This window comes from Phasianus colchicus, chromosome 2 (assembly GCF_987193195.1).
Source record: "Phasianus colchicus chromosome 2, bPhaCol1.hap1.1, whole genome shotgun sequence".
NCBI classification, from domain to species: domain Eukaryota; kingdom Metazoa; phylum Chordata; class Aves; order Galliformes; family Phasianidae; genus Phasianus; species Phasianus colchicus.
The window spans coordinates 47,892,614-47,913,181 of record NC_143437.1 but is presented as its reverse complement, the minus strand read 5'-3'; the positions used below and the strand labels follow the sequence as shown (position 1 = coordinate 47,913,181).

Below are 20,568 nucleotides of genomic sequence, written 5' to 3'. Positions count from 1 at the left end.
TAGTGTAAATGATAAAACTCCTATCAATGACTAAATAATTTTTGCCATTATTTATTTTTCCTCTTAATTATTTCAGAAGCTCAGCTGGATGGGACCCTCAGAGGTGTCTTTTCCAGCTGTCTGACCACCTCAGTGCTGAGCAGAAGTTAAAGCATGTTACTGAGGGCACTGTCCAAACGCCTCCTGACTGCTGACATCTGTGGGACACCATCCACCTCTCCGGGAAGCCTGTTGTGGGCTTTGACCACCCACATGCTGATGAAGTTTTTCCTAACGACCAGCCCAAGCCTCCCGTGGCACAGCTGCGGGTGCTTTCTTACTGAAGGGCAAAGCGAGAGCTCTGAAAGCAGCAGGTAAATAGTTACACCTCAGCCAGCACGGACCTGCACAAGGCGGATGCGCTTACGGCTTCAGAGTAATAAATGAGTTGTGCGGTCATGCTTCCTTCTGTCACTAAGTGCCCTACAGGGTGGCTCAGAAACAGCCTTCCATCAACGCACGCTCGGTGCGCAGGCTGGGAATAAGCCGGCGACGGCTCCAAGGCTCGCACAGTAGCGCAGTACCGCCGGCACGGGACCCAGCCCGCCGCCGACCCCAGGCGCCCTGAGGAGCCCGGGGAGCGGGACCTCCTCCGCGCCGGCAGGGGGCGTCCCCGCGGCGGGCAGGGCCGGATCGGGCCGGGCTGGCGGAGCGGGAGGCGGCCATGGCTGTGCTGCTGGAAACCACGCTGGGCGATCTGGTGATCGACCTCTACACGGAGGAGCGGCCCCGCGGTAGGGGCGCGGCGGGCCGGACCGGGGGGACGCCGAGTGTTGGGTGGCGGCGAGGCGGGCCGCGGGGCCGGGACGAGGCGTGGGGCAGCGCCGTGCTGGGCGCTCCGCGGCGCCGCCATTTGGCGCCCGCGGCGCTGCCCGGGTTGTAGCCGCCCTTCGGCTGGCGGCATCCCCTGTGGGGAAGGGGCCGAGGCCTGCTGGCCTCCTCTAGTGCGCCCAGCTCCGTGCTGGAACCGGGTTCATAGGAGGGTCAGAGGTTCTGTGGTACCCGTGGGTCTCTGAAGTATTTACATACACCGACTGCTGCTGGAAAGCTTGTTTGTGTGTGTAGCAGTGTGTTTATACGTGTAATACACACTGAAAATATCGATGAGTGACAGTGTTTGGCACTGAAAAGCAGCAGTGGCCTTCTTTCCTGGCTGCTGTGAAGGAACTGCGGAGGGGAAATTTGTTCCTGTATGTACAGCTCTATTAAGGGGACCTTACAGCATCTCTGACAGTGCTTATAAGCCCTACGCTGCCAAGTCTTCACACACCTGCCCCAAAAGCAGCTTTGTATGCACTGAGTCATAAATCTATTCTTATTAGACCCAGGGTTTTCTTTACTAAATATGAGTATCCTTTCTTGCAGCTTGCCTGAATTTTCTGAAGCTCTGCAAAATCAAGTACTACAACTACTGTCTTATTTATAATGTGCAGGTGAGTATTCTCAGTTTTTGGTGTGGTATTTTGTTTGTTTGTCTAAATTCACAGACATGACAGCATCTTATGTATTTTTCTTTGTGACAGAGAGACTTTATCATACAGACGGGTGACCCCATGGGAACTGGACGTGGAGGTGAATCTGTATTTTGGTAAGTAAAATGTCTGGTGTTTAATCAACAGAGAGATAGTATGGGAGCAAAAGGTTGCACTTTGATTGTTTTCAGCTCTTTGGGAGCAGAACTGTTGTTTCAAAGTAAACTTGTTGATGCGTAAGCTTCTTTGGCTTTGGCTATTATAGCTGAATACTGCTTTAGTTTTTACACTGATTTTAACCATTCAGAAATGTTTTCTGGACAGCATTCTATCTTTGACCTTAGAAATGAAGTTATAACATGCTGTATATAAATTTCTATTCATTTCTGAGTGAGCAGATAACTAGGTTTGGTTTTGTAAGATGAGAACCATAACTAGATGCTCTGTGGAGGACACAATCATTAGCAGTTTGTTTCTACTTTTTTTTTTTTTTGGTAACAAAATGTATTTAGCTGGGCAGGAGGAGAACACAGGCTGTGCTTCATTTCCCCTGTGCATTCTTACACTCTAAGCAATCCTGCTGTCCTGAAAATTTACCTGAGTTCATTTTTATCATGCTGAATGTGTACTGGGAATTTAGTTTCCTTGTTAAAAATGTTAGTACTCATGAATGTAAAGGCTGAAGAAATTCATATAGCTATGGTGAAACTTGGCAAAATATGTATATTCTGTATGTTTCACTGTAGAATCATAGAGTATCTTAGGTTGATAGGGACATTAAAGATCATTGAGCTCCAATCCTCTGCTGTCGGCAGAGTTGCCAAGGATTTCTTTAGGATTTTGGAGGATTCATTTGAAATTGCTGTTAAATATAGAATGAAAATTGCAGAGTAAAACTGGAAACCTGAGTTGGTGGAGAACACAGTATACTGAGATAAATAGCTCAGTTTGAACAGAGTTAGTGTTGCTAGACCAGTGTTGACTTCTCTAAGTTTGACCTGTCAGAGCCTTTAAATAGAAAACTTTGAACATGTAAATCTGTCATGATCTTGAAAGCAGTTTAATTATGCTAAGCAGATGCAAGTCTGGGTGCATATGCTTACTAGGCACAAGCTCTGCTTGTGGGTAGATGAAGTTTGTTTTGATATTGTTCTTTTATAAGGATGGTATTGGCCCATTAGTGCAGCAGGTGAGGAAGGACTGTGTTGAGGGAATGGTGGATACTGCCCTGCTGCTAGAATGGAGACCGACAGTGTTCCCTCCTATTGAAGTCCACAGAACTGACATTTCTGTTCTTGCTACCCTGGAAACTGTTGCAGGGAAACTTTAATTTGTATATTCTCTTCATAAAGACTTACAGCTGTTTAGCAAAATAAGTTCAAATGCAATATTATTCCTTAAATTTGGACAAATGTGTATATTGATCACCTCTCCGTCAATTATGGAGAGAGGTAAAAATCAAGAATAGACTTCAAAAATGGAAAACATTTTAATGATTTGCTGTATCCTGTATGTGTTAAGGTACTCTGTATAGTTCTGTGTGTATGGTGAACTGGGCGTACAGGCAGATTTACTGGCTTTCTGTTTGTCATGGAAGAGAAATATGAAGCATAAAATATTATGGTTTTACAGTGTAGGCTTAATTTATTTTGATGGAAACTTCTTATCAAAATATGCATTCCCTTCTTGCCCTAGAAAAATGTTATATGCTGCATTAGAACCATATAAGCAAGCCTCCGGAAAACCTCTGTGAAAGGCTTCAGAAAAAAAAAATCTGTTTTTTGTAATATGTAGTAGATTATATAGGTGTACTTATATGTCCTTAAAAACTCTGCACAGATACAATGTAAATTCTGGTTTTATTAATAGAATCATCAAGGTTGGAAATGACCTCCATCCAGTCTACCTTTTACCAATGTTTCCCCAGTAAACCATGCCAGTACAACATCTAAACATTTCTTGAACAGCTCCAGGGATGGTGACTCCACCACCTCTCTGCCTGTACCAGTGCCTGACCACTCTCTTGGAGAAGAAGTATTTCCTCATGTCCAACCTAAATCTCCCCTAGAGCAAATGCCAATTTAAAAAAAAAAAAAAATCTGTTTTACAACATTTGTTTAACGTTTGTTTATTTAGAAATTCATTCTCCTCATAATATGTTTGTTTTATATTTTCAGTAAGCTGTATGGTGATCAAGCTAGATTTTTTGAGGCAGAAAAAGTGCCAAGAATTAAGCACAAGAAAAAAGGAACAGTGTCAATGGTGAACAACGGCAGCGATATGCATGGATCACAGGTCAGCCTGCAGGGTTGGGAGTAAGTCTTGATACACATCTAAATAAGGAAAATGAAAATTCCTTGAATTTGCAACATTGACAACAGTGTTGTGATCTCAGCAGCATCGTTTTATCATAGAATCACAGAATGATGGAGTAGTTTGGGTTGGAAGAGTCCTTTGAGATCACTTAGTTCCAGCCCCCTGCGATAGGCAGATATGTCCCTCTAGATGAGGTTACTTGCAGCCCCATCCAGCTTGTCTTGTATGCCTCCAGGAGGGGGCATAATGTGGTCAAAAGGCCTGTGCAAAAAGAGCTATAGCTGAGTATTTTTCATTGTGTTCCAGGTGCCAGTAGTTATTTGATTACTGAGAAGAGGTTGAAATGCTCAGCTTCAAATCCTGTCCCAGAAAGATTTGATAAATGTTGTTAGAATTTAATTCTCTATTTTTTTCCCCTTCTTTTTATTTACTTTTGTTAATAACGTTATATGATTTAGCTGATCTATAGAGTGGGCAGGAAAAAAACCTGTAGTTAAATGTTCCATCTTAATTTGGAAACTGAATTCAAAATTTGTTGTATGATTATATTGTATTAATGCAAGCTTTAGCATGCTTGCCAAAATTATTATAAAACAGTTTTTTTTTTTTTGAAAGTGGTGTCGTTTCCAGTTCATCTGTGCAAAGCTTTTGCTGTAGATGTGTTTAAAGCCCTATCTCATATAGTAATGGTGATATATATAGAGATAATAGAAATAGTAATGATACTATTTCTGAATAATTATTATGGATGCATTGTCACTTTTATGGGTTAAAATGCTTCACATGAAACATTCATACGTTTGAATTGAAAAATGATTTTTTTTTTTTAACATGATCAAAGAGCAACTTAAAAAAAAAAAAAGCCCTACAGTTCTGTTCCACCTAGAGCTTGTTGTTAGCTATGGAATTAATTTTCCTGCTTCTATACATTGTAAGTTAAAAAAATAAAATAAAAAATAAAAAAAATGTTATATAGTCTTTTAGGAAGAAACAATGGCATTTGTATTTATAGTTAAGTTTGCTTTTGTAAGCAGTTTGCTAGCATGTAGGCATATGACAATAAATGCAGTTCCCACTAGATTTACCATAGCTTCTTTGTGGGGAAAGAAAAATTTCAGGAAAAAAAAATGACTGTGGATGATTTTGTATCTTCTTTTGTAGTTTCTTATTACAACAGGAGAAAACCTGGATTATCTGGATGGTGTGCATACGGTATTTGGAGAAGTGACTGAAGGCATGGATGTATTGAAGACAATTAATGAAACCTTTGTGGATAAAGATTTTATCCCATATCAAGATATCAGGTGTGATTGCATTTAACCTCACTTTTTGATTAATATGTTATAATTTAAGAAGTTTATCTTTTTGGAAACTAAATTAATATAGCAATACAAAGCAACTTGTGTTCTTTTGTTGTTGTTTTATTGGTAAAATGCTTTGTAATCATGTCTTAATAGAAATTTCTTCTAAAAGGAGCTTAGTATTTATTATGGAAGTGTATCATGAGTTAACATGAGTTGTGAGCCATAAATCTATACATCAGTATAGACATGTGTTTTCATATGGACTCTGAATTTTATAGAGAGTTGTTAAAGACCTCTGTGAACTTGCAGAGCAGGGATGGAAGTGTCCAAGCTAAACTGTAAGACACTACACTGGTGACGGACACCAGAATAATCACTGGTTGCTCTAAGCAGTTTTTTTCCTGTGGGTTCTTCTGTGAAATCTTTGTGTAGTTTGAGAAATTAGGAAGCAAAAAAGTAAAATATTGCTTGATATTAGACTTTACTAGACTATAGGCTGGAAATAGCTCTCTAAGAAAACAAACAGGTACTAAAATAAGAAGACATATAAGAAAATGTGCATCTGTTGCCTTTATAGAAGCATCAGTTTTAGTATTTACAAACATATACTATGTTTGACTTTTTGGGATATAGCTGGGAATCACCAGGGCTGGTTTCCTTTTACTTGAGTAAAGATAATTTTATTTGCTTGTGGTGCTGATCTTGATGTTGCTTTCTATTAGGATAAATCATACAGTAATTCTGGATGATCCATTTGATGATCCACCTGGCTTGCCTATTCCTGATCGCTCACCAGAGCCTACTAAGGAACAGCTCGATGTGAGTCTTTGTCATGGCTTCTTGGGGAAAAATTGGGAGAAAGAATTAAACGAGTAGATCCCTGTTAGTCACCAGCACAGGCTTTGTCAAAATCTATATCTTTAATACTTTGTAAATTCTTTAGCACAGGAGCAGAACAGGTGCTTTTCTACTGTGCCAGCTTGAGTTCTGATACATGAAATGCTTGTCTTCTTTTTGGGGATATTGCTGTGTTTAATCAAATGTCTGTTTAATCTGTCAGAAAATGATAAAAAGAAATTATTTGAGTGATTTGCTGTCCTGTGGTGGAATAAGTTTGGAAAGCTGTATTTCAGATTTCTAATTAAAAACTATCGAAGCACAACATTCAGAATATTCACCTCTGATGTTACTTTTTTTTTTGTACACTCTTGTGGTGGAACACAAATATTACTACATTTTTTTAATATGAAATTGCTTGTTGTTGGTTCTCTTTTATATGAGAAGTGTTCTGTTTGTATTTCATTGTGAGCATTCTTGGTCATTCTTTCATGTCTCCAAGCATACATACTGTTGTGTATTTCTTTAGACAGAAGGAACGTGCTAGAAATGTAGTTGTAGTGAATAATTTAGTCACAGCATACAGTTACGAAAGTTGCTAAGTGATACTATTTCTCTATATGGATACAGTTCTTTCAAGCAATGAATACATTAACTAGAGGGAATACTGTTTGTCTTTAAGCTTAATAGATATATAATTGCAAGATTGAAATTAGGCTTTTGAGGTACATCTGTACTCTGCTTAATCTCTCACATACCATCAGATCTGCTAAACAAGGAATTTTACATCTCACTGCCAAACTTGGCAGAAATTTCAAAGCTTGCTCTTAGTTTCCCCCTGCCTGTAGCGTGACAGAAGATACAGCTTTTGATGTATTTGAAGTATTTGTAGGAGCAGCAGTGTTCTAGAGATACCGATGAGGGAAAAACCTTAAGCTTCAAATCTTCCTGGTGGTAGATGTGCAGAAATATGTTGTTGTTGTTGTTGTTGTTGCAGTACATTATATTTAATAATATGGTCTTACAGGACACAACAGAAATTTGTGGTGTTCGTTGTTTTCATTTCTGGCAGGAACTATCTAGATTAGACATGAGCTGATACTTGTGGTGAGTTGTTGAGTATGAGATAAGGTCGTAAAAGAATTCAGAAGACCAAACTGTGTTCAGTTCAAATTGAGCCTGAAAGTTCATATGTAGTTTATGGTGCCTGAAGCTCATGAGGATAGCATCTTTTCTTTTTTAACTTGAGTGGAGAAAACAAAAGGAAAGACCAGCTCTGCAGAGATGCATTGCTGGAGCATTTCTCTTGTTTTGGGGGAAGGAAGTGATATCCAAGTAATATTTGGAAACCAAGAATTTTTGACCAGGAGTTTAATTCCTTTTTTCTTTAATTTTTCCAGAGTGGAAGAATAGGAGCAGATGAAGAAATTGATGATATGAAAGGACGGTCTGCAGATGAAATAGAAGAAGTTCAGGCAGAAAAAGAGGCAAAAACTCGTGCCATTCTTCTGGAAATGGTGAGCATTGTTTTCTCTTTACCTTTCTGGTGTTATTTCTGTTTCTGTACATGCATGTGCTTGTTGTATTATGTGTAGAAAGTTGTGTACTATTTATCTTGAAATTGCTGATATGATGTCATGGCTCAGAATCCGTGCTATTACACATCTGTGATACAATGAAAAGAAGCAAGCATGAACACTTGATATTTGTGAATTGTAAGAAGTGGTTTTCTGACAAAAACCAGTGCTATATCATTTTCAGGGCCAGGAGGAGGCTTTATAAAAACTTGTTAGGAGTGCATCCAGTTTTAAAACTTAACATACGTAATGTGCTGCTGAATGTCTTTAATCCCCCAAAAAAAAGGTTTAGCCTGCATGGGAGAGAGCTGAGCAAACTTGAAATAGACTCTTCACAGTAGTTTACATTAATCCTATGTGTAGTGGCTGTCTTCCTTCTGTGGGATTATCTGAAATTTAACATTAGCCACAGTGTTGCAGAAAATCTACAGCCGTGTGTTCTTGTTTTGCAGCATTGGACCACTGATATGTTTTCTGGATAAAGCTGTCTTTAAAAAAAAAAAAAAAGGCAAGGGGGAATGGAATGTGAGCCAATGCGATAATGAGTACTGCTGGGTAGTCTGCAGTAGGAAGCAATGTTACATAAGATGAAGAGATTTAAAAAAAATATAGTGTACCGTTAGTTTTGCTGATTTAAAAGACAAATCTAAAAACTCACAGCTGTTTGTTTCATTGTTCCTTTGTCAAAACAGTGAACTTCTCTGGTACTGTCATGTGCTAAAGTTATTTTCTGAAATATGTTCTTGTATTATTTTGCTTATCTAACAAATGTACATTTACCTTTTTATTAGCATATTAAGTGAAATAGAGATAAGTTGTTTATTATCAGTCTTTCATTCAAATTTTTAAAGAGATGCTGTAATTTATAGCGAGATGTTGTGATTGTTTGTATTATCCTCTGGAACTTAGATTGCTGGTTTTGACATGGGGATTTTGACCAGAGGTTGCGTACATCAAAGTTGTGTGCACTGTAAGCAAGTGTTGCTTCTAAGCAGGCACGAGTGCTGGCTCTCTTCTGTCTTCCTGAACAAAGTTGTGTGATTTTAATTTCTCATCCTTATTAAGCTAGGATGAACTAAAATTTATGGAATTTTGATGAAAGTCTATTTCTGAACCCCACAGGTGGGAGACTTACCAGATGCAGAAGTCAAGCCACCAGAAAATGTGCTGTTTGTTTGTAAACTGAATCCTGTGACCACAGATGAAGACCTAGAGATAATATTTTCACGATTTGGTCCAATTAAAAGGTAATTATTGTAATATGAAACAGAATGCTTTCTTAAAACTGAGCATGATGCCCATCAGTGTTATTTAGGTTTAGCTGTTAAGTAGTTATTCTGGTGTGTCTAGTAATCTGCTCGCTGTCAGACCGCAGCAGTGGTGATACAAAGGAACATCTCACCAGCTGAATATCCTGTCCCCACAGTAGCTTTAAGTGAACACCTAGGGGAAGTACAGGAGCAAGTGAGACAAATCTGGGACTTTCCCCAGTCCCCCACCCTTTCCCTCCTTTCAGTAGTGTACAGTTCAGCCACTACATAAGCTAGATATAGCACTGGGTGGGGTTGGTTTGTTTTTTTTCTTGTGAGAATTTGTACAGTTTTAGATAAAGCAGTACACGTTTGTAGCACCCAGTATGTTCTGTCTTAAAGTGTTCCCTGTACCTGTTGTCTTTTTCAGTTTTGAGCCTGGCTTCTAATAGTTGCAGTTGATTTCCTCTTAAGTTGGTGTGGGGAAACAAAAAAACAAACAAACAAAAAGATGGGCAGTGAAGCCTGCTTTCCTACAACTCTCTAATGGATATAATCCCAAATCATCTTTTTTTTTTTTTCTGGCTAGGTGTACAAGCTTACATACTTTATAGAGGAATTTTCCTTACCTTGTTTCCCTTTTCTCAACTTTTTTCTATTCTTCTGTTTTCACCTCAAGATGAGAGGACTAGAACTGCTTACAGCATTAAAGAAATTACAGAGTTATAGTGGCACAGTGATATTCTCCACTTTGTTTTCAGTACCTTTTCTAATTACTCCTGGAGCTGTGAACGCTTTAAAACCTGGGCTGTTTTTGCAGTATTGATTTCACCAAAAAAATCATACAAATTTTAGTCTTTCTCTTTAATGGTAATTGTCAGCTCAGGTTTTATCGTTTTTCACAAGGCACAATTAAGATTTTTCCCCCCATGCTCATCTGACTGTATTTATCTGCACTGATGGTCACTTTCTACTTAGTTGTTCAGTTAGACTCCTAGGAACTTTGCAATTTTTTTCTGTCTTGAACTATTTAATATTATCAGCAAACTCTATGAGTGACCTCCTTACTTTCTTTAAGAGAGAATGATTATTTACTGTGTCTTGCACTTGCTTATTAGTACAGTCATCTCGTGCTGTTATTGCTTAGTTTCCCCCAAACCCTTTGTTGCAGGAATTTATTAGAATTTCCAGAGGGATTTCAGAAGTGTATCACTAGCACTACCCCTTTTAAAGAACTTTAGATGTATTGAGTAGGTCCCGTTTATTCAGATGCTCACTAAGTCAGTCTTGTGTTCCTTTTCTGCTGGTTTGTGCAGGACTGACAGCAGGCATACAGACCTGCAGACCACCAGATCCTTCACTCGACTCTGTAGGATGTATGTGAGAAATTGGCATTGCATTGCTATCCTTATAACTGGAGCATAATTTCTGGATGTCCTAGAGACTTTTTACAGTTCTTTTTTTTCTCTATCAGTTTGTTTAATAAACTGTTCTGCAGTCCTTCCACTTTCAAATAGATCCTCTGAATAATCTGCAAAGAGAAGGGATGTTGCGCGTGTCCTGCTTTCACAGGATCACAGACTGCCTCCTGTTTCTCACCAACAAGCTCTCCTCTGGGTCATCATTCACCCTCAGGTGGAGCTTGATACATTCCAATTGCTCTCTCACATAAGGAGCAACTCTGCTGCATTGCCTCACTGGCACGACTTTCCTAAAAAGGGAATAGCCATCCATGACAGCATTCCTGTTGTGCAAACTGTCCTTCCATGTCTTCATGATCACAATAAGATCATGCTCTGTGACCTCATACAGTTCTCTAGTGCCTCCTGTTTAATTCTCATGCTGCATGAATTAGTATACAGGCACTTCAGGGAAGAAAAGGGTACAGGTATCCCTGGAGGGATACTTTCTTCTCAATTAATGGCTGCTGCAAAGAATTCATATAGCTTGTCTGAGTAGTTTTTTCTCCTTTTTCTTTTTTTCATCTTGACCATCTTGTGGATTGTGTGTTAAATCCTACTATGTTAGTTGCTCAGTGCAAATGAAGGACATTCAAGTCTCACACTGATATCCCATTTATTGTACTCGTTGACTGTTTCAAACTTTGTGACCAGAATTCTCACATTATAGGTGAGAGTTTGGCATTACTTATGCAACACTATAATTATTCCCATTTTGCATTTCCTAATCCAATAGTTTAGGCTTCATATTTTCGCTCAGTGAGCTTCCTGATAAGATGGCTGCTAATGGGCTACCCTCTAAGAGGAGAAATTTGTCACAGTATCTATTCAAACTTTCCTTTTCCTTTGTAAAACCAGAATGTGAGATTTATTTTCTCCCATTAGTGAAATGCAAAAGACTTGATCACCAGCAGTAATGTTGAAAAATAATTATATTTCATCAGAATTTCATCCCTAGGCCTACAATTCATTCTTATTTCACATTTCAAGTTAAGGACTTGTGAGTTAAGTATAATAAATCAATTACTCAATTGATTAATGTCAGATGTGCTTTCTCTGTGCAGAAACACTAATGCCTTATACCAGGGATCTCAGAATCAACTTTTGTAATACTTTTTAGGCCTGTTTTTTTTTTTTTTCCTTTTATATTTTAACTGTTATTCTTCCTTTTAATCAATGCTTGCCTGTCCTATGCTTTGTGCTCCAGAAGCACTGACGTTTTAATTTCATGATATTTTTTCAGCTGTGAAGTGATTCGAGACTGGAAGACTGGTGAATCTCTTTGTTATGCTTTCATTGAGTTTGAAAAGGTACGGTTTTTAATTGTGCTGTATGTAGATTTTGCTTACGCAAGTTCATTTTCAGTATACTTCCATTACAGAAGAACAGTAAAATCCTCAAGTGTGGGGTACCTAACATTTTCTCTTACTGACTTAGTTACAGAAATTGTAGGTCCTAAAGCAGGCCGAAGTCTTGATTCAGCCTAGCAATACCAATGTGTACTTAGCCTTCCTGGAAGTCAGTGGATTTGGAGTAGGTCTTTTTATTTCCCAGAGCATGCTTTGTAACAGTTTTGAAGAGTAAAAGAAGAGAATGCTGGGAGAAAATGGAGGAGTGCTGCATAAAAAGTGGAGAAAGAATTGAAGATGGTAGATGGGTGTTTGCAGTACTGTACTCTATGTTCGATTTGTAAATCGTGTCAGTTTAAGCTGCTCTTACAGTATTATTGATAGAAGTTTTCTTTATGGTGTATAACTTCTTTACAGAAACTTTCTGATAGTCTCTAATCTGTGAGGAAAACTAGACAATGCTGGAAAAGTCAGAAGACTCTTCTTTAGCCTACTTGTGTACTTAAAATAGAACTTCTGTTACCTGTGTTGTTGTTCCTTTTTCCCTTCTTTTCTCTAAATGTTACATATACTTTTTAAAATGGTGAAATAAAATGAAAAAAGATGGAACTTTGAATGTTTACACTGGGACAAAGCATAATTATTTTTTTTTAAATGGTACAATGCAAAAACTGCTGTGGTTTGGGCAATTATAGAAGTTGTTTGGAAAATATGTACCAGTAAGCAGTTGAGTTGTGTTTGAGCTCTTCAGTGAATACTGTTATGAAATAGTCACGAGTGTACATTTTCTGGAATTGTTAATATCAGGAGGAAGACTGTGAGAAAGCCTATTTCAAAATGGACAACGTGCTGATAGATGACAGACGGATACATGTGGATTTTAGCCAGTCTGTTGCAAAGATTAAGTGGAAAGGAAAAGGTAGGTACACTTGTGATTCTTTGACTCCTAATTTAATAAGCTGTGACTTCTGAACTATAAATAATTATGTAAAGAGAAGCAGTTAAGAGCTTCAATCTTCTTATTTTGGGGGATGTGAATTTCCTGGCAGCAAAGGAACACAGAGCAACAAAGTGTCTAGCTCTTCTATTCACTTCTTCCAGGAAGAGTTTCCTACTGCTACTTTAACTTGGTAGGTCAGAAAGAAAAAAATATTTTACCATAGATAGATTTTTGCTGGTAAATCATGAGCTCCCCATCTCAAACTTTAGAAGTGATGCCTTTGGAGATATTTACTAACAACATAGTATAGCAGTACATTGTTACTTTCTGGGTACCTTTCATTATTCAGTGTATAGCAATTGAAGGTACAGGACAAAAAGTGAATAGTTAGGCTAGGATTATCACTTCTGCAGGCCAACCTTATTGTATAGCTTATGTGGCCTTTATTAACTGAATTTTTTTCTTTGTCTGGGGCAACGTAGATCTAAATTTTCCTAAATACTGGAAAGCTAAACTATACTGTCATTTTGTTGGGCTTATCTGGTACCCGTAGAATGACCTAGGCAAAGTACTGTCATTCCCCTTCGGTTGCTGTTTCTGACCTAGCCAGGCAATTGCGCGGTTTCTGGTATGACCGGGAGGTGGCAGCACGTTGCTATGAAATAGTATCTTGGTCTGTGAGCAGCTGTTGCCATGTGAATGTACAGAAAATGCAGTCTGTGATGTCCCTCTTAAATCAAGTCTTAACACTTTTTGGATAGCTTGTGAATTCAGATGGAGACCTGCAGCTGTCTCAGGTTTCCCTTGTGCACATGGGAGTAGAAAGTCATTTAATAATGAGGGCAGTCTTCAGGAAACAGAATTCTAAGTAATGTGACATAGGTCCTGTAGAGAAAGAGAGACTGAAGCAGTTTTGAAATCCTGCTTTGTGATAATGTTCATATTTCATCTCCACTGTACACAAGTGTGAGGAGAAAGCCATATGCTTTTTAATGAGATCTGCAAGCAAGAGAAGCACAGAGTCATGACTTGTACTACACACTTCTACTCTGACATCCAGATGTCAGTATTCCTTCTGGAACTATGAATCTCTGCAGGGCTAGGAAGAGCCTTCAAACTCATAAATGGAATGCAGTGGTAGGTATGACTCTTGTTGATTTTTTTCTTTTTAGTTCTGCCAACTGATTTTTTTTCTGCCAACAGGTGGGCAGTACACCAAGGATGATTTCAAAGAGTATGAAAAGGAACGTGATAAACATTCAAAATTTGCTCTAAAAGAGAAGGTGAAACCAAAGCAGGAGTATCCTTTTTCAGTCAGAGGAATTTTTTGTGCCAAGTAGAGTGTATGAAAGCAGACTGGGAAAGATTTCATATTACTAAAGCTTGCCAGGTAGATGTTTTTGCTACCACTTCATATAACCATCTTGCATTTGAGATAGAATTAAGCATTTTGCCTGTTTCATATGATGACTTGTGTGAATTTGATGAAATCAGAATACGTTGTTTCACTTTTGTGTTTTATTCAAGTAGAGCCATAGAATAACAAAAGGCATAACAGAGACTTTTGGTTTTGCATGGTATCTGCTGTATCCACAATGAAAGAAGGGCGGTAACGAAATGATGTTTTGCAATCCTGCTTTCCTTGTGGTGGCAGCAGAAAGCAGAAAACTGTAACTTGTTCAGAGATCCACAGATAGGAAAAAAATAAAAAACTGAGATCTGGCTGTACAATTTATCAGGATAAGATTCAGTTGTTTTGGAACAGTTGAATTTTATGTCTTGGTAAATCTCGTCTGGTAAATTGGGGTTTCTTTCCTTTATGAACGTCTCTGTTCTTATATTTGTTAAGTAACAAATCTGTTCTTAACCCATACTATCAGTGCCAAGTATGACCTTGTGCTAGATGAGGAAGAAGAAGAATCTCAAACAAGTCAGTCACACTTGGCTAAAAAACAGAAGAAGAAAAAGCACTACCACTCTGAAGACGAAGAAGATGACAAGAGGACCAAAAAATACAAGGTACTTAGCTCTTGTTGAATTAATGATTTAACTTTATATCAGTTTGTTGCTCTATTAAGAGAATCCAGGAAGAAGTAGTCTGATTTTCAACTGAGGACCCTGTGTGCAAAGTCCCACAAAGTACAGCAGCTGTGAATGTGCAGAAGACTAGTGTCAGTATCTGATTATAAAAGAGGTTTCCTGGGTCTTTCTGGACTTTGGAAGCGAGGCATGGGTGCTTTGGCAAAAAGCCACTCAGACCAAGAGGCAGTGTAGCCTCTCATAGGGTAGAAGATCTTCAGCATTTTGAACCTGCTATTCCCAGTCATAAACCAGAAGTTCATGAAATTTCATGAATGCGAACTATTCCCGATATTCTTGCCAAAACATTGTGTGTTGGCTTTCTCCCATGTGGAATCAGAAACACAGTCTCTTTGCATTGTCTGTTTGTTTATTTATTTATTTTAAGTTGTTTTGGAAGTGTTTGTGTAAAATCTATATGTCTCTTGGCTTGGATCCAGACTGTGCTAGCATACAGTGCTGTAAGGCAGGCTGTGGGGAAGGCTGTGAGAAGGCAGTGGTTCTGCCATTCAGTCATTTCACTGCAGCCTCTGCGGTCAGCATTTTCACATTTTTCTGAATCTGACGTAGTTAAGATGCTGATGTTTCATGGGAACTGAATGATTAAGTGGAGGGTCAACTACTCTTGAAATTTGAGCATTATGTAGTGGTAAGCTAAGCAGAAAATATAAGCATCCAGTATTTTAACAATGCAGGTTTTGCGTGAGAATAAAGCTGTCTTCAAGCAGCTTTGCAGAAAGTGATAAGGTTCCAGCTACAGCAAATGGAATCATCCTGGCATGTATTTTGAGTACCACTTTTAAGTGCTGTGTACAGAAGGCATATGTGATTCTGTTGTTACATCAGTTCTTGCTGTGATTCTAAAAATAACTTTTCTCACAAACACTGGCAATGTTTTATCACTTTTCATTGCCACTCTTTTGGTCTATTGCTCACTGGTGATATCGGTTTTCCAATTACTGCTTGTGTACTAACTGGGCTGGGATCCTTTGGATGAGGGAAGGATCTGGTCAGATAAATCTGGAGTATAGAATGTTTGCAAGGGGTCTGCCTTCATGTTGTTTTGGACTTCCGCCAGTCTTTTTGGCTGATTGACAATGTGTTTTCAACATTCTTGCAACAAATATTTTTGCATGTAAAAGATGCACTTGAAGGTTCAGAAAATACACATACAGAACTGGCTGGTCATGTGTTACCAGCAGAAAACATTTAAAAATCATTCAGATGTCTCTTCATTCTGCTCACATTCACTTTTTGTCTCTACAAACATTCAGTAATGTTGTTGGTGAGTGTCACTGAGCGTCAGTTTTTCTGCATGGAGGCATTCAGTAACACACCTTTGCTTTATATGTATTGGAATATTGGTGGGAAGACTCAATCTCTACTGCCATATCACTGACATTCACCTCTGATTTCTGTACCAACACCATAAAATAGGAGGGATTACTTTGGGGGCAGCTGTTGTAAAATAATATAGTTAAGTTTTGTTACTTTATATACATTATTTTAATTTTTTTTTTTATTAAAACATGTACAAAAGAGAGCAGCAAAACCATAAAACTAGGATATGTGACCCTGTTTTTATGAAACTAATGCATCATCCAGGTTTGATGGCAGTGGTTGCAGTTCTTACTGAGCTCTCAAAGTATTCATCAGATATTTTTGATGCAATTTTACTCTTCCTGTACTTCACCCCTCAAAACAGTTGTTCACAAATGTACATACAGCCAAAAATTGCACAAATAAGGTGTGACTGTGAAGTCAGGGCTAGTTCTCGCTGGTAAGAGACACGATCAAATGTTTAACTGCAACTCAATACATTCCATTTGAGAGTTGGCATGTTGACTTCAAATGGAGTTGCAAATAAAGAAATTGATGATTTTTTTCGGCAATCTTGAAACCTGTACTCAAATTCCTTTATCAAAACGAAAAGTACAGCTGCATATTTTTCACTGTTCACAGGCTCATGTTTAGCCAGTGCATCACAATGCAAAAACTTATTTGCCATCACTTGAGGCAGTGCCCTGTGGAATTCTGCCCAGGCAGGGTTAATAGCACAGTGATGTTCAGTTGGTGCTGAGGGAAGAGCTGCTGCCATGATGGCTGTGGGTTGGACATGCCTGCTCTTGTACAAATGAGTTTTGTGTATTTAGTTCCACATAGAATATCTGTGAGTGATTTTAATGTGACCCTTTCCAGGTAAACTTTGCTGGCAGCTTAGCTGACAAATCATACTTAGAATATACTATATATATATTGTGTGTGTGTGTGTATTTATGTATATATTAGTTTATAATTGAGTCTTAATCTGGGGAACTTGTACAAGAACCAAGGAGGGAGATGTGTTCTTGAGGCAGTGTCTGAGACCTGCATAAAGCAAAACAGTATGGAACTTTTTGGATCAGTGGTAGCATGTTTAGTATAAGGAAATGGTTTTCCCTTAAGGCTATTTTAGAAGTAGGAGAAGCATTTGAGGTAAAAACTTTATAACAAAACAGCAGCTAACTTAGCACAATCAGTTGTCAAAGATTGTAATGATTATGCATCATCTACAGACTTTTGTCCTGAACCTGTGGTATTGCAGAGATTTTAAATGACAAAGAGCAGAGTCCAGTAATAGAAAGTTCTGGTAACTGAAATTGAAGTTGATGCTACCAGCTCCAGCTATGACTGCAGAAAAGGGACTTTTATTTTCTGAATAGTTTCCGTGATGTAGAGTTGTTTTTCTGTTCTCTTACTTTTTTTTTTTTTCTTTAGTGTATTTTGACTCATCCCTTTTCTTAGTTTGACACCAGTTTCCTGAATCTTCAGCCTCGGAGCTGAATGTTAAGAAGATATTTTTGAACCTTGTGCTGTTTGATTTGATTCCAGAGGGCTGAAGAGGTAGGGTCTTGTGGCTGCTTTTAGTAGGCAACAGGATGTGGGTCTGGAGCGAGAGACTGCATCAGTGTGTGGGTTTGAGAATAGGATTTGACAGAGTATTTTGATTGCTTCTGCTTGAGATCCACATTATGACTTTGTACCCTTAGCAGCTTTCTGGGTCTGTGGAGGAGTACAGCACATCTGATGGATTTTTGTTTGACACAGGGTCTCTGAATTTCAGATTTCTGCAGCTTGTCATTTTAGCAAAAATATATTGATCTTTCTGTTTTTAATCTCCTGCTCTTACCACTTATTGGACAGTGTTTGAATAGGTTTGATCAAAACCTCCTTACTGAAAGGCCATCTCTATTTGTTTGATCCTCCTAACCTTTAATTAGTGTGCTTTACGTACACAGAGGTGGCGTATCTTTATTCTGTGTTTGTAGTCATGGTATTTCAGACTGGTTTACATTCAGGAGTTGTTTGGCACATTACTATTTCTGGCAAAGTCAGCCATGACTTCCAGGGAAGTTTTCTTCTCCTCTTTTAATAACTCCTTCATCATGTGTTCACCAACACAGTACTGGATCATGGCTTATCTGTTGGCTGATCAGAGGCAGTGATCCTACACTGGGGAATCTGGACTTCAACAGTAAGAAAAAAATCTGTTTCTAAGAAGTAGTTTTCTGCTTTCAACAGGAAAACAGCATTTTTCTGACTTGGGTAGTACATAAAGGATTCAATTTCAAATACTGTTATTACTTCTATTAATGTAATGTTTTGAAAACTTTTTCTATGCCAGAGAATTGAAAAAGGTAAAATGTTAGTTAAGGACAAATATAACTAATTTTTTGGGGGAACTAAGATGCAATTCATCCTGTTAATTCAAATTGCTATATTGTTTCATTAGTCTGTGGTGGTATTATCTACATGCCAACCTTTTTGTGGCACTTGCAGCTTCAGACATGCCCTGTACACCTTTGCATCAAATGCTTTTTGAAAGATCGTTGTGCTTATCTGGCTCCATGCTCATGTGACTTTTTTAATCCTTTCAGCAAGTTGCCCTTTTCTACGACATTCAAGGCAGGCTATTTGTCATTACATTCAAGTCTTTACTAGCCTTTCCCCTTGTAAATGAGGAGTTCTGCTTCTAGTTGGGCCAGCAGCCTCTCTCCGATGTTGGCTTTGTAGATTTTGTGCTGGGAGTTGTTCTGTTTTTTTCCCGATTCCCCTTGTGTTCTCTCTCAGCAACAAAGCACCCTGAAGATAGCAGAGCACTGTGCTCCCCACCTGCTTTACTGGTCGGTATTTTTGTCAAGTTCTACTCTGCTTCACAGCTGGGGTTTCACCTTCTGATGTTCATTCAGTCCTTGACACAGAGAGACATGGAACCCAGTTTCCTGTTCAAACATGGAAACCAAGGATCTGGGGTTCATTAGTAAGATATTTGATAAAATAGTTAAAGGGAAGCTGTGCATAATGGGCAAACCTTATAAGTAACTGGAAGCAACAACACTCTTTATTTTTGTTTATTCAGATTCTAAAAATGTACTGAAATAGAGGTCGACAGTAAAGATGTAGAATAAGCATTTAACTACCAGTGAGATTACTCTATTCAGCAGCAGCAGCAGAAATTTTTGGTTATGTATGTAAAGATCAAATCTGTATCTGTGCGTGTGTGTTGGCTCCTGGGGTTTTGTATTTCTTATTGCATCTGTAGAATTTCAGCATTATCTGCATAATCCTGAAGGCAGCATTTGCTCTTGGGAGTTTGCTCTGGGGATCATGCTGGTCGCTGCCTTTCTGGATAGAAGGTTGCTTGGAGGAGAGTTTCCACTTTTCTTTTAAATAACAAAAATTTTGCTTGTTTGTAAATGTGATTTAGGTTTTAGCCATACACTATAGTAAATGTTACTACACATATTTAGAAAAATGAAAACTAGAATTAAGAAAGAAATACAATATATTTGGTGCAAGCATTTCTCCTAGCTCATAAATATATTACAACCCCACTAAATATGATCTATACTTACCAGAGTACATGTTGGTACAAAACTGTCAGGCAGTCGTACCTTTAGAAGTGGCCACTGCCTTCTTAATGCCAAGTTCTATATGTATATTCCTGCAGGATTTGGAGACTGCCTCTTGTATTTCTGCCTTCCTGAATATCTTAATTGAATAGTAAGAACAAAATAGTTTCTAGCAGTACTTAAAAATGTCAGGAATTCACATGTTAAAACTCAGTGTTTTTAGTAAGAAAATGTTTTGAGTTCTGTGACTTCCCAGGTGAAATGGTAACTTCTAGAAGGATCTTGTTGTTTTAAACTACTGTAAGGCTGGGGCCCGTATGGGTGTTGGTGTTACCACGTAGTCGTTCCAGCATGTTGTGTGTCGTAAATCTATTAGTGTGGCATTTCACAATCTGAGTAATGAATCCATTTCTCCTTCCTTTACTCTAATATGCTGTGTCAGTGATTCTGTACCGTCCACCTATTGCTGCAAGCAAAGCAGGCATGTGTATGTGTGAATCTGTTTCAGGTAGAATCAGCCTTAGACTGTTATGGAACCAACCATTCTTGACTCTTTCAAGCTCTTCTCGTGCCTTTGTATTCTTTTCCGTTTTTGTCTGTAACTGCATGTCCATCCAATTCCTTTAACAGGATTCTGATCGAAAACATGAAGGAGAACGCTCTAGAGAGAAGATGAAGAGTGCGAAGAAAGACAGGCATCGGAGTCGCAGCCGATCTCAAGAGAGAAGTTACAGCAAACATAAAGACAAGTACAGAGAAGATGTCCGAATAAGGGACTGGGATAAAAGGAGAGACAGAAGCAGAAGTCCTAAGAAATCAAAAGACAAAGAGAGGTCTAAGTACAGATGATGAAGAAGCAGGAGATATGAAGGAACTAAAATAGTGTTTTCTTCCTGCATGTACAACATGCTGTCATATGACTGTGCAAATTCAAAGCAGCTACATTCTGTCAGCTGTTTGGCCTTACAATTCTTTGAATTCCCAGTGTATGACTTGGAGTAAGGCTTGATTCCTAAAAAGTTTTTTTTAATAAAATGTTTAACATTAGTGGAA

General features: G+C 38.5%; 1 protein-coding gene across 1 annotated transcript; it reads left to right on the top strand.

The window, feature by feature from the left end:
- Window positions 1-518: 518 nt before the first annotated feature.
- On the top strand, window positions 519-20,568 carry PPIL4 (peptidylprolyl isomerase like 4). Its single transcript, XM_031612115.2, has 13 exons — window positions 519-773; window positions 1,405-1,472; window positions 1,563-1,627; window positions 3,689-3,806; window positions 4,989-5,131; window positions 5,854-5,950; window positions 7,369-7,485; window positions 8,668-8,792; window positions 11,499-11,565; window positions 12,412-12,523; window positions 13,748-13,844; window positions 14,425-14,563; window positions 20,146-20,568. The coding sequence occupies exons 1-13, from the start codon at window positions 704-706 to the stop codon at window positions 20,362-20,364; spliced, it is 1,437 nt and encodes a 478-aa protein (XP_031467975.2). The 5' UTR covers window positions 519-703; the 3' UTR covers window positions 20,365-20,568.